Raw genomic sequence first — 13,927 nt, forward strand, 5'->3', positions numbered from 1 at the left:
ATATGAAACCTTTATTAATTTCAAAATATTTCATGGATTGCCCACTTAACAATGGCTGGAAAATAATAATTCTATCTATTGATAGGAAAAAAAAAAAACCCTGAAAAGAGAACTGTGAATTTAGTAATCAGTGCTTTCAGATGAATTATGGTACATTCAAAAATAGTTGTGCATGTTTTTTGTAAGTATTTATATACCCTGCAAATGAAGGCTGATGCACACATGAATCCTGGGACTCCTTGCAGTGTCTCTGAGGCAACAAGGAGAGAAATGGGAATGATGGTACGGCTAGTTATCTGACCAGTAAGCAGGGAGGGCATAGGGGAAGGGGATCTGGGGCGGGAATACAGAGAGGCAGCTGAGTGGTTTTATTAACACATGGCAGGTGTATCTAGAAAGTAATTCTTGGAAGACCCTGGAGAACATTTAGGTTGCTTTTACTGGAAGGTAGAATCAAAACCTATAGGGGAAGCTCATTTCTAAAGTCACCCTCCTGGGAAGAGGGAACTCATTCTGTGAATGAGAATTCTGTTGTTAAAACTGTCACCTCAGTGTGAGATAGAAATAATGTGGCGGGTGGAGGAGATGCTAATAGCTGTTTCTGCTTCCCCCATGCCAGGAGACATTCTCCATAACAGTTTTGGCTCCTCACAATAACCTTGGGAGGTTGATATTGTCAGCCCCATTGTGCACATAGGAAACAGAGGCCAGGGAGGTTCAGTGACTCTCCCTTATAATGATGGACCAGGATAGAGACACATGCTGCCTTGGCCCCAAAGCCTGTGCTCCATCCACAGCGTCTCACTGCTTAAGCATCTCCTACTTTAGGCCATCAGCACTTGGAAGGTGGTCAGGGATGGCAGTAAATGTAAGTAGGAGGATAGGTATAGAGGTTAATAATCTAATGGTCCCGAGCCCTATCATCCTCCAGTGGCCTTTGGCCCCTTTATATGTCCTTTTTTCCTTTCACCTTTGGAGCTGTGCTGAGTAGAGGAAGGATGCACCAAGATATTTGAGGAGAAAGATTATTATAATAATTTCTGGACTTCCAGACTGATTTCCATGACACAAGGACATTCAAATAGGATTTGAGATGTGTGTAAATGCACAGCCTAGGGAGCTCCTGCTTCTTGCTTCTCCTAGTCTTCAATTATTATAAAGGAGAAAGCTGGTTCAAATAATCAGCAGCAGCTTCTAATGCAACTATAGACTCTGGGGTGAATTGCCTGTTTTTAAATCTTGATTCTGCCATGTACTAGCTGTACCACCTTGAAGAATGTACTTAATCTTTTTAGGTCTCAGGTTTCTCATCTGTAAACTAAATTTAATAAAATACTTACCTCATAGACTTACAGTGAGAATTAAATACATAAAGTCCTTAAATTTATGCCTATTCTCTAGGAGATATTCACTAAATGTATCAAAAGGGGCCATCGCAACCTGAAAGTAGTGAAATAATGAAAAGAGGGAGAAGAACTGTCACTGAAGCTAATTGTGTTTTAGCTGCCCACAGATGTCTTCCTTCCTTTATTCTTTTCTTCCTTTCTTTTAATAATTATTGAGCAGCTACTATGTACCATGCCCTGTTCTCTTAGTGCAGCAGATGCAGAGAGGCCCTCAAAGAATGGAACCTGAGTGATTGGTGAAAGTGTCACCTGGCTTGGGTCGAGTTCCCTTGAAGTGGAGCCTGAAGCAAGGACCCAGATGCAGGTGATTGAATGATGGCATATTATCCCAGAAAAGGTGGGAGAGTATGGGTTGGGGGAGGAGCAGAGGGAGGCTGTGGTCTCAGCCGGAGTCTAAATTCAGCCTGATCTGATGGAGGGCTCTACATTGCACTCTAAAGTTGGTCTCACCTTGAGGAAATGTGGGTGGCCTCTTGTGCCTTCTGTTTCCATCAGACCTTGGCTGTGGACTGCCCCTTGTGTGAAAGGTGGGTGTGAGGTCTGTATCACATCTTGAGGAAGTTCCCTTTCAGCCAGTGGCAGTTTTTCAGAGAGGAGGGCAGCTCTGGGGAGCTGGCCCTCCAGCATTCACATTGCCAGATATGGAAGTGCCAGGCTAGCAGAGGACATCTGCGCAGAGCAGCAACGGATTCCATTAGAGGACCCAGGCTCTCTGGGGAGAGGGGATGGGATATGAAGATGGGGGCTCTTCTTCTGCAATTCTCAAGTATACAGGAAGCCATTTTTCTGGGTTTTGTTTAAGCTGCTCAAAATTTACATTTCTCAACCAGTTTCTAAACTTGCTGTCAAAGCCTCTTCTGATGTCACTGTCTAGGGTTTATGTATGTAGTAATAGGCACAGGGTAAATAATTGAGTGATTTAAAAGAATTATGGTGTAAAATGTAGCATAGGAAATGTTACCTGTAAATAATGGAGAACTTGTTATTTTCATGACCCTGATTTTCATCCTGAGGCCAGATTCAAATTAACATAAATGCCTCTGCTGTGATACCATGTCTTCTTCCCACACACACTGCTGGTTTATAATACTTTACGCCGGGGTAGCAGGAGCAATGTCTAACATTATACCACTACCACCTGCATATGCTTTATCTTATTTGATTTCCGTCAGGCTTGATAAACCCATCTGTCAGTCTTGGAAAATCCATCCATCTCCATTAATTTTTTACTTCCTGTTTCACTCTTTCCTTCTGATTCCTAGATGCTTCCCAGATCAGGTACCTGGAGCCCTCATACTATCTCTTACCTGACTGGCTCCCTCACTGTAACACCTTGTCACATTTTTAAATTTTATTGATATTGAGACTGACGAGCACCTAAGAGAGGAGCTTTCTGCCCAAAGCTCTGAGGAAGGCCTCCTTAACCTCTTTGTTCCTCAGGCTGTATACAACAGGGTTTAAGAGGGGAGTAATGACGGTATAGGTTACGGAGATAAGTCTGTCTTGGAGGGAATTTTGGGATTTGGGTTTTAGGTAGATGAAGGAGGTACAGCCGTAGTGGACAATGACCACTGTGAGGTGTGAGGCACAAGTGGCAAAGGCCTTTTTCCGACCCTCAGCAGATGCCATCTTAAGGATAGTGGTGACAATCAGGACATAGGAGATGAAGATCAAGACCATGGGCAGAACAAGGACGCACAGACTGATGAGTAAAGTGATCAATTCTTTGATGGTAGTATCAGCACAGGCAAGCTTCATTAGGGGCCGGATGTCGCAAAAGAAGTGGGAGATGATATTGGCATCACAGAAAGGCAGGCTGAACACAGAAGACACCTGAATAATGGCTGTGCTCAGGCCAATGCTCCAGGATCCACTTGCCAGTTGTATACAAGTCTTCTTCCCCATGATGACTGAATACCGTAGGGGGTTGCAGATGGCCACATAGCGGTCATACCCCATGGCTGTGAGCAAGAAACAGTTGTTGACACCAAAAGTGAGATAGAAGAAGAGCTGGGTGGCACACTCTGGAGCAGAGATGGCTTGTTGGGGGCTTAGGAGACTGGCCAGCATTCGGGGGATGATGGCCACTGTATAACAGGTCTCAGAAATGGACAGCACACTCAGGAAGAAGTACATGGGTGTGTGAAGCTGACGGTTGAGGTGGATAACAGTCAAGATGATAACATTGCTGGCAAGGGTCAACAGGTACAAGGCCAAAAAGACCACAAAGAGGATGAGCCTGTGCTGCCACCCAAAAATGGAAAAGCCTTCAAAGGTAAATTCTGCCACGGCTGTGAAATTAGATCTTGTCATTGAGGACAATCTGGGTCTGAAAGAGATGAAGTGAGTAGGTTGACCATCCAGGCTAGACACAGTAGGCTGGTCCAAGGTCCTCATCAACCAGGTACAGTGGGTGTAGCTCTGGGTTTCAGAAGCTCTCAGCATTCAGACACTGTCCAAGGTCTCCAAGACCTCTTGGGGTTCTCAGGGGCCAGGCATTGGAGGAAAATGTGGTGGGGAAGTGAGGAGAAGAGAGAAAATGTGTAAAGGGAGTAGTGGTAACACTTAACAAGCTTGGCTAAGTAGATAGATGGAAGGGAGATAGGTAGACCTGAAACGTAGATTGATAGACCAGAGAGGGCACTATTATGAGTGTGCACAGCTCTGGAACTTCACCCAGACTCATCTGGTTTAGACCAGCAGTGGCCCATCACATGTTAGGGACCCAGTACAAAGGGACATGCATAAAGCCGGAGACAGAACTCTACTTCAGGCACACTTCCAAGAGGTAAGAGGCCAGATCCATCTCTAGTAAAACAAAGATAATGTCACAGTGCTTCCTCTTATGGTTCAAATTAAATTCAGAATAGCTAATGTCTGGAATAAGGCTGTGAGGGGAGACGCCACTTTTTTTTTTTTTTTTTTTTAACTTGAGATTCTAGTGTGTGATGGACCCTAGACATTCTGTGATGCAGAGCCAACCCTCTATTCAGGCTTGTTCCTTCCTATGTTCTCCAAATACTAGTTGTTCTAACATCCAAGTTTCCTTCCTTCTGTGTGGAACATAATTTCTGCTGTTTTCTAGTCTGTAAACACAATGAAGAGACTGAAACTTCATTGAGTTTGAAGTACCATGTTACTATGGAGGAAGTACCATGTTACTATGGAGGAAAACAGTGATGAAAGCTGCAAAGTATTAAAGTTTATAGAAATCTCTGACTTTAACCTTAGTATATGTGCAGGGATGCTTAATTTTTTTTTTCTCTCTTCATTTGTCTCCATTGGTTCATCTGTAGAATAAAATAATATCTGCTCAAGGTATTACCATGGAGATTATATGAATTACCGTGTGTAAATAGCCAGACACAATTCTTGATACATAATAGGCAAACAGTACATTATATTGCTGCTTCCTTCATCTATCATCCCCACCCCAACTTTGCATAACTCTGGGTTCTACGTGTGTGTTAGACTCACCCAAACTCATTTGTAGTCCCTGTCTCTCTGTCTTACATTCACAGATGGTTCTTGTCATTAGTTTCTGCAGTCTCTGTTGATTGGAAAGTCCAGTCCCACTTTCCACCTCCTTTCCAACTCTAGATTCTGAAACAGATGGGGATAGGGTAGGGGTGGTCTGGTTTCAGACACCTTTGGGATCAAACCCCAGATCCTCTTACTTCATGTGTGACCTGACAGACTTTTCCTCATCTCTTTGGGCTTCAGTTTCTTCATCTGTAAGATGAAGACAGTACTAATATCTATGTCAGAGGACTCATGGAAGGCTTACATGAGAAGATGCCTTAAGGCATTTAGCAGAGGGCCTGGTATAGAGCGTGCCATCAATAAATCATAACTGTTGATAAAGATGAGTATAGATTTAAAAATATGAGTTTTGTAGGCCATTATTTTATTTTCACTGCTCCTCTCTCAAGCCTAATATAGTGAAGGTGGGTTGGTCCCTGTCTAGCTCACACTTGTGGGGCAGCTTGCAGATTAGAGGTTGCTTTTATGTCTTTCGGAGATACGAGAAGGAGGTAGTAAGGAAGGAAGCACAATATTCAAGCTGGGGAGAAAATCCCAAGAACAAGAGGAGGATCTGAAGGTGGGTTGGAACAGAAAAGCCATTCCCAGTGCAGCAATTCTGCAGGTGTGCTCGCGTCCAGGAGCTGTGCCTTGAACTACTGCCCTCGTGAACCCTGATATTTCAGCGAGCTGGCCATTCACTGACCCTTACCTTCCTGGCCTCTGGCTGATATCTGGGGCAGGAAAAGGAAGTAGTGGGGACTTCTGTGTTCAGGGACTCTACTTTTTCTAGCATAAAGTGGGAAAGTTACATTCACTCAGAGTCAGATGTTGCATTTCTTTCCTCCAGCCCCATAGACTGGAAGTATGGTAGAAGGTGATGGGGATGGGACTGGATGTCCCCAGTTCCCCTGGCTCATTCAGTGTGACACCCTGACATCTATATTTTGACCAGTTCCTCCTTTGAAAGTTCTGCCTGAGATTTTTATTTCCAGGAAAGAAAAGAAAAAGAGAAGGTGGTGTGCTGTGAAGCTGGGGTCCTAAAGCTACATCCAGCCAGACAAGAGACAAGAGTCTTGCTTTGTTGAGTCATGGGAGACTTACCTCTCACCAGTGAGGGCTGAGGCTCACTCAGGCCTCGAGAGAGCTGGGCTTCAGAGTGTAGAACCACAATTGCCACACTCTGCCTGGCAGATGTGGCTCTGAGAGAATCCTCTGAAGGGGAGGGCCAGAAGAAAAACTTAGAGCCCACCAGGGGGCTGTTATTTCTCTCTCTGACTGGTCAGATCTGGGAGTAATGGACAGAGAGCAACTCTGGGCTCTCCTGTGCTTCCCCGTAGCCCTGTCCCTTAAGTCTGGATTGCACTCATTGAGGACTGTTCTCCTGTGCCCCAGGACTCGAGGGTCCCTCTCCCCAAAGCCACAGTGACTGTCCCCAGGGCAACAGTAAGAAGATCCAAACACCACAATATCTGGGGATCTCATTAGAAAAGGGGCTCATCAACCCATTCACTTTGAGAGAATGTAGGTATCAGGAAGAAAGTTTTCCTCTGCCTTTTCAGTTCTTCTGACTGGTCTAAGAATTAAATTGACATGAGACAGAGTAACATGAGAAAATCAAACAAAAGTTTAATAACGTATACATGGATGTATGAGTGAAAAATGTCACCTGCCATATCTGTAAACAAAGGATGTTGCAGCCATCAAGCCACTACAGCCCCCTGATGGTGAGCCCTGGGGAAACTCAGGGTGGAGACAAATGGGCTGCCCAGTGCCAAACCCTTAGCCACTTCAGCCACCCCTGATGGTGCATCCTCAGGGGACTCAGGTGGGAAAGCACAGGATACTGGCCCTGGATGTTTAGGGTGTCTATCAAAGGAATGATTTCTGTGAGCCCAGACTCTTGCATCTTCCCACACAGAGAAAAGTGCTAAATTCCTTGAGATACCTGGTTTTCTTTAATTAACAGTAATCTTTTGAAGTTCCAACTACTTGGTCTTTGTTGCAAAACCTCCTCCCTTTCCCGTTTGGAAAAATCTCTCAGAGCTGAGTGGCTGTGTCCTGAGCTTAAGCCCTCAGTTTTGTCCACCAAAGAAAACATAGTTTTTAACTTTTAGGATGAATATTGTGTTTTTTTCAGTTGACAGGAGAGACCCAGAAAACTTGAGTAACTTGCCAAAATGGCCAAAGCCCTCACTTTAAGGACCATCTTCAACTAAAGACAAAAGAGGATGTTAAGGGTAGCATCTGAGACATCAGAGGGGAGAATGGCAACTCACATGGGGATGGAAAAGCAAAAGTTTGATAAATAAATGTTTGCCATTTGCTGGGTCTTGCAAAGACAGTGAGGCACAGGGACGAATTTTAATAAACAGATTGTCCTAGGTTCCTCCCTGTCTCACCTGGTTCACGCTATAGTTATCTATGGTGATGCCTCCATTCCTGGAACATGTCTCTTTTAGGCGGTTGGGGGAAGTTCAAAGGTTCTTCCTGAGTCTTTGGGACTTAATTATTTGTAGCTCAAAATAATCCACATGCCAAAGAGACATTTTAGGGTGGCACATTTTGCTCCCCTACACAGATGATCTGGGGTTTCCCTAGGAACAAAGTTAGCTCATCAGGACACAGTCCTGCTCTGCACAGAGGATGAAGAGGAGTTCTTGCCTCATGACCATTGATGTAGAGACGGTGTACAATGTTGTAGAACTCAGCATGTTTACAGGGGGTTCAGTGTCATTACACAAGCCTCACATGCCAGAGCCTCTATACCCTAAAAGCCAAAGGATCTGAGATCTCTTCCAATTTGAATGTTCTGGGAACCATGACTCATTCATTCATGATTCCTTCAACCAATACTCATTGTGTATTTCTCCCTGCAAAACACATGGAATATGACAGAATGAGGACATAGCATCTATACTGCACACTAGTCCCATTGGTTTGCTCATCACACTCCAGGGCATCACTCTGTGTTGAGTAGGCAAAGCTGAGAACCTTCTCTTTGACATAGATGAGAAGGCAGGCCCCTATTGGAGTCATTCCTGCATTTGCCCTCTTTCTCTTTCCCACATTTAGGCAACCAACAGACCCAGCCTTCCTGGCCTTTCATAATGCGAGCCCACAATAGACCTTTGCAAGGACTGAAGGAGAATCAGAAATCAAATCTATCAGGTTCCCCTGGACCTTGGGACCTTCAGTAATCCCTAGTTTTGCTACCCAGTTTATGCCTTTCTCTTAGAGACCCCCAAAGTTGGAAAGGCTCTTTACCTAAGAATCTTACCTAAGACTGAGAAATGAATACTTAAAAGCAAGTCCTTTTTTGTGTATGTGGTGTCTTTAATAAGCCAAGGAAACTGAGAGAGACTGACAAATATTCAATAGTTGCTAGACATTTAGTTCAGTTCCACACAAACTCTTTCAAGGCCCTCAAACATTTACCCAAGAGAAACTGCTCATACTTGGGCTCATGAGCCATCAAGGTCCAGAAACCCACAGCTGAGAAATAGATATATAGTGTATTTATCACTGCTTTGGAAAGGCCAGTGCATAACCTCATGACAACTGCTTGAATTCCTTTAGGGAGCAGCTAATGGAAGGCTTACAGCTGGCCAGCAGGTCTTAGTAAGACCTTGAAACAAACAGTAAACCTCGAGGCTTATTATAGTCAGTGTCCATTCTTTACCATTTTTCTGGTAGCTTGATTTAAATATGTAGCTTTTTGAAATTAGAGTGGAGTTGAAACCCATGAGAAAGGAAGGAAAATTTTGATATTGAAATTATGAACTGGGAAATGACTGGGTTTTCTTAGAAATACATATATGATTCTTATTGTATGTTTATCTGAAAATAAACTGAAAAAAATCTGGAGTAGATGTAGGTTTTTTTTGAAAAGGGAGTGAGTATATCATCTGTATGTTTTGGCAGTTTTGGCATTTCCATTCTGATTTTTTTAATGTCTTATTTCTCTTATTGCATTTAGCTATGAACTATAATACTGTATTGAGTGAAGGCAGTTATAGAAGCATTTTAGTCTCTCTGCAAATGTTTCTGTTTCAGTCATCATTAACTGGGATGTTTTCTGTAGATCTCTGGCAGATAATCTTTATCAGATTAAGGAAGTTCCCTTCGATTGCTGGTTTGTTTGCAAGTTTATCACTAACAGTCTGTTCAATGGTCTAGTTCCTTTTCTATATCCATTAATGATGTGCTTTTTATTTTTAATTGGTTAGATTGGTTAATTATGTTAATAGATTTTTCTGATGTTGACTCATTCATATATTTTTAAAGAAAACCCATGCGTAGTCTTTTTACACACTATTGAATTCCCTTTGCCATTTTTTTCATTCATCCATTATTAGTCAATAATTATCATTTCCTACTTCATCTATTTTTGGTACCAAAGGTTTGCAATTAGCAACCTCTTTAAATGCTGGGGAAATGTCACACCTTTTCTATGCTCTGAGCCTGGTGTCATTTTTGTTGTTTGTTTTTGAAAGAATAGATTTACACTACTATTATTTACAGTTTTTAGGGTTATTATTCTAGTAAATTTTCCATTTCTTCTCAGTAAAATTATAATAATTTATACTTCCTTCTGAATTTTCCCACTTTATATTCTCCCACTCTAGTCTCTCATCTTTCTGAGAATATTAAGTATATATGAATGCACATACTTACATATTTAAATTTTTTCCTCTTCTCTACGCATTTTCTCTCTCTTTCCCCAGTATTCATAATTTTTTTTGTTTGTTCCAGTGTGGTCTTTCATGTCATCAACCACCTTGATTTTTCATTTATGTCTAAGAAAGAAGCTCTAATAAGCCAATTGGAAGTGCTGGATGTGCGTGTGTATGTGTGTAGGTAGAAGGGGCATAAAGTGACAATTCATTTTTCACTGGGAAGCACCCATGCCAGTGTCTATAGATACAATCTCTTGAGATTCTCTGTTTCCCCAGAGAGGATTCCTCTGATGTTCTTTCTGGCTGCTCTGCACCTTGTTGCCAGAATTGTGGGAGACGACAGGGGAGAATGAGACTGAGGGAAGGCTCTCTGCTTGGTATATGGAGTTTTTCTTCATCCCCTATTTATTTCCTTTCTTTCGTTCCTTTCTTTCTGTCTTTTCTTTTTAGGGCCACATCCACAGTATAAGGAAGTTCCCAGGCTAGGGGTCAAATCGGAGCTATAGATGCCAGCCTATACCACAGCCAGAGCAACACGGGATCCAAGCCACATCTACTACCTAGACCACAGCTCAAACGGCAATGCCAGATTCTTAGTCCACTGAGAGAGGCCAGGGATCGAACCTGCATCCTCGTGGATACTAGTAGGGTTCTTTACCACTGAGCCACAATGGGAATTCCCTCATCCCCTATTTTCTACATAGCGTTTTCTTTTACTTCTGCAAACATGTCTGGAAAATGTAAAGCTCTAGTACTTTACCTGAATACGAGAGGGGCACTGACATTGCTGTGCAGAGTGGAGAGGGTATCCCCACCCTGCATATTCTGGAAGAACCATTTAGAGAATTAAGAAAGTGGGAATGAACTCACTCTTGAGAACTCTGAAAGATCTGAGGTTTCCCTTCATTCCAAGTTTCCAAGTTAGCCTGCCATCAGTGCATGGATGCAGGCAAGACATGAGACACCTTGGGTTGGAGACAGAAGACATTATTACTGACAGCAGTAGTCATGATATTTGCGCCAGTTCTCCGAGCCTCAATTTTTATAACACAAAGAGAGCCAGGAAATACCCAAACAGGTAGAGAGTGGCATTAGAAAGTGGAACTCTCAGCTTAGGAACCTGAATCTGCCTTAATGTGTGGTAAGCCCGCCTGCCCTGTGCTCCAGAGAGAAACACTCTGTCTTCCAAGGCTGTTGACTATGAAGATACCCTTGAAATAATAATCTGGGACAAAGGCAGTCAATATGTCTGCTCACAAGACAGGTAGAAATGCAAGAGACCCAAGAGAATTGTCAAGAGTTCAGATATGGACAGCAAAAGCTAAAAGAGAAGGAGGATGTCTTGTGTGTGATGTGTGTGAGGTAAGTGCCGGCTTCTACAATAAAGTGTAGAAAACATTGAGCATCACCTAATGGAGGAAAAGCAGCATGGCTTTTATAAGGGGAATGCATTCTTTAAGAGGCTAGATGAACCACTTATTGTATAAATAAGAGAAATAATATATTTTAAGTTCAAAAATTGGAAGGGCTCTCTCTAACATTTGAGCCATTAAAGTGAAGAAGCCTTATCTATTATAGTTATATTAGAGGTAGGTAATAAAGGTCAAGATAAATGGTTATTTATCTTCATAGATATGGATATACTCCTCAAAGGTGTGAAAATATGAAGTCAATGAAAATAAATGGCAGGAATTTCTTTGCAGCTGGCAGGAAGAGGCAGGTAAATTTCAGTGAGAAAATGAAAAGTAATATATTAGAAAAAAAGCATAGAGGATGATCAAAGCACAAAGTACTCTGGTTATTAATTAAAAAGGAAGTATAATTTGAAGTCACTATGGGCTTATTCCTAAGTAGACAGGCCTAAAAGATTTTTTTTAAGATGCATTTAATGAGGGAGCAGTAAAAACAAAAGCAAGAACCCTTACACAATTCCTTGGTTCACTTTTATGCAATGCATGTGACTCCCCATCCAGGCTACTTAGGAAGGTTCAGAGAAGAGCTGGGAAATGCCTTCATAAGAGTGGCAAGGGCTCCCATGTGCAAGTAGCCTGATAAGACAGAGACTCTGAAGTCTCCAGTGGCAGAAGCAGAAAAGGGATGTGATTTAATTCAATACATTATGAATCGTATGAACAGAGCTAATATAAGCTCATTCAGCTCACACAGTACTAGGAAGTACATGATGACATATTTAGTTCATTCAAATTCAACCTTTGTATTTTGGAAAATCCCACACATCAAGGCACTCTGCAACTCCAGGGTGTCAGCTGGGTCTCTCTTTTTTCCTTACTGGAGGCCCCCAAGGACTCAGCCTCTTTAAAGCTGCTATGAACCACAAAGCCCTAGACCTATTCAGAACCACACTTATTTCCTAAAAGTGATATGATTGTCTCTAATAATGATGATAATCATGGCCAACATTTTTTTTTCGGTTGCACCTGTGGTGAATGAAAGTTCCCAGGCCGGAGATTTAATCCATGCCACAGCAGCAACCCAAGTGGCTGCAGGGACAACGCAGGCTCCTTAACCCACTGCACCACAACGGAATTCCCGTGGCCAACATTTCTTGAGATCTTACTCTGTTTCTGTCATTCGCTCAATGTTTTGTTGTTTTTTTTTTTTTTTTTTTTAGGGCCATATCCCTGGCATATGAAAGTTCCCAGGCCAGGGGTCGAATTGGAACTGTAGGCTGCTGGCCTATGCCGCAGCCGCCACAGCCACACCAGCTTCAAGCTGTGTCTGGGATCTACAGCACAGCTCATGGCAACACCAGAAACTTAACCATCTGAGTAACACCAGGGATTGAACCCGCGACCTCATGGATACTAGTTGGGTTTGTTGCCACTGAGCTACAATGGAAACTTGCTCAGTGTTTTTTGCATGGATTTATTTGAGCCTCACAACATTTTTCTGAGTTAAGTGCTAAAATTATCTACTGTACAAATGAGGAAAGCATATTACAGACAGAATTAGACCTTTCCCTAAGATTCACTTATTGAGACCTGTGACTTCAGAGCCTCTGAGCTATAATGATTCTCTTGCCACTTCATCTACATCTTGATAAATGCTGGTCCCTATAACTAAATGTCCCCAGTGACACTTGCATCATTCACCTTTCCCTCACTGTCTTGGGTAGTACTTCTTCGATAGTATACTCTGACCCTAAGACTGAGTTAGATGCCCCTCCCTTAAGCTTCTGTACCATCCTACACTAATCTCCATCATAGCCCTCATTACTCTGTACCATCATTCCCTTTTACCCTTCTCCCCAATGATGTTCTGAGTTCCATAACATCAGGGATTCTTTCCAATTTATTATTCCATTCAATAATCATTTAATGAGGGAGTTCCTGTCATGGCACAGTGGTTAACAAATCCAACTGGGAACCATGAGGTTGCGGGTTCGATCACTGGCCTCGCTCAGTGGGTTAAGGATCCGGCATTGCCGTGAGCTGTGGTCACAGATGTGGCTCAGATCCCGAGTTGCTATGGCTCTGGCAAAGGCCGGTGGCTACAGCTCCGATTAGACCCCTAACCTAGGAACCTCCATGTGCTGCAAGAGCGGCCTAAGAAATCACAAAAAGACAAATAAATAAATAAATATTTAATGATAAACAAGTATGTAGTAGCCATTGAATCCATAGATCTTAGCACATAGTAGAGGAATCAGAAATATTTGAGGGACAAATTAATTAATACTCTTCTTTGGAATTCCTTTTCCCCTTAAGATCAATTATATATGTTCTTTAAAAGTAATCTCACAGGAGTTCCCATCGTGGCGCAGTGGTTAATGAATCCAACTAGGAACAATGAGGTTGCGGGTTTGGTCCCTGCCCTTGCTCAGTGGGTTAACGATCCGGTGTTGCCATGAGCTGCGGTGTAGGTTGCAGACGCGGCTCGGATCCCGCGTTGCTGTGGCTCTGGCGTAGGCTGGTGGCTGCAGCTCCAATTCGACCCCTAGTCTGGGAACTTCCATATGCCGCGGGAGTGGCCCAAGAAATGGCAAAAAGACAAAAAAAAAAAAAAAAAAAAAAAAATTTAAAATTAATCTCACAGAATAATGTAGGAATTAATTGCCACATTGAATAAGATATGAAACTAATTGCATTCACTCAAGCTTCCTGTAAGTATTACCTTTTATCTTTAGCTTCCAATTCCCACTCCAAACAGGTCACTGGAAGTCTTCCTGGTTAAGTAATTATGTTTAGTATCTCTGCAGGTAGGAAGCCTCAAGCCTGGTATATACTTAGAGTTTACTTATATAGCATTTACTAGGTGCTCGATACTTCTCTAAGCACTTTGTATGTATGAATAATTTAA

General features: G+C 42.5%; 2 protein-coding genes across 3 annotated transcripts in view; one reads left to right on the plus strand and one right to left on the minus strand.

Annotated features, from left to right (window-relative positions):
- LOC100520241 (olfactory receptor 10J1) overlaps nucleotides 1-13,927 on the plus strand; it is a 323,932-nt gene that overhangs the window by 189,953 nt on the left and 120,052 nt on the right. The window lies entirely within an intron of this gene.
- Nucleotides 2,784-3,803, minus strand: LOC100739219 (olfactory receptor 10J4). The gene has a single exon (XM_085024303.1). It carries the CDS (start codon nucleotides 3,801-3,803, stop codon nucleotides 2,784-2,786), a length of 1,020 nt encoding a protein of 339 aa, XP_084880429.1.

The sequence above is a fragment of the Sus scrofa genome, chromosome 4 (assembly GCF_054392235.1).
Source record: "Sus scrofa isolate SSC_HxYL_T2T_F1_AM1 chromosome 4, Sscrofa_HxYL_maternal_Yorkshire_Landrace_v2.0, whole genome shotgun sequence".
NCBI lineage: Eukaryota > Metazoa > Chordata > Mammalia > Artiodactyla > Suidae > Sus > Sus scrofa.

Excerpts from the sequence above, each read along its gene's own strand:
- LOC100739219 (XM_085024303.1), bottom strand. The coding sequence starts at position 3,803 with ATGAGGACCTTGGACCAGCCTACTGTGTCTAGCCTGGATGGTCAACCT.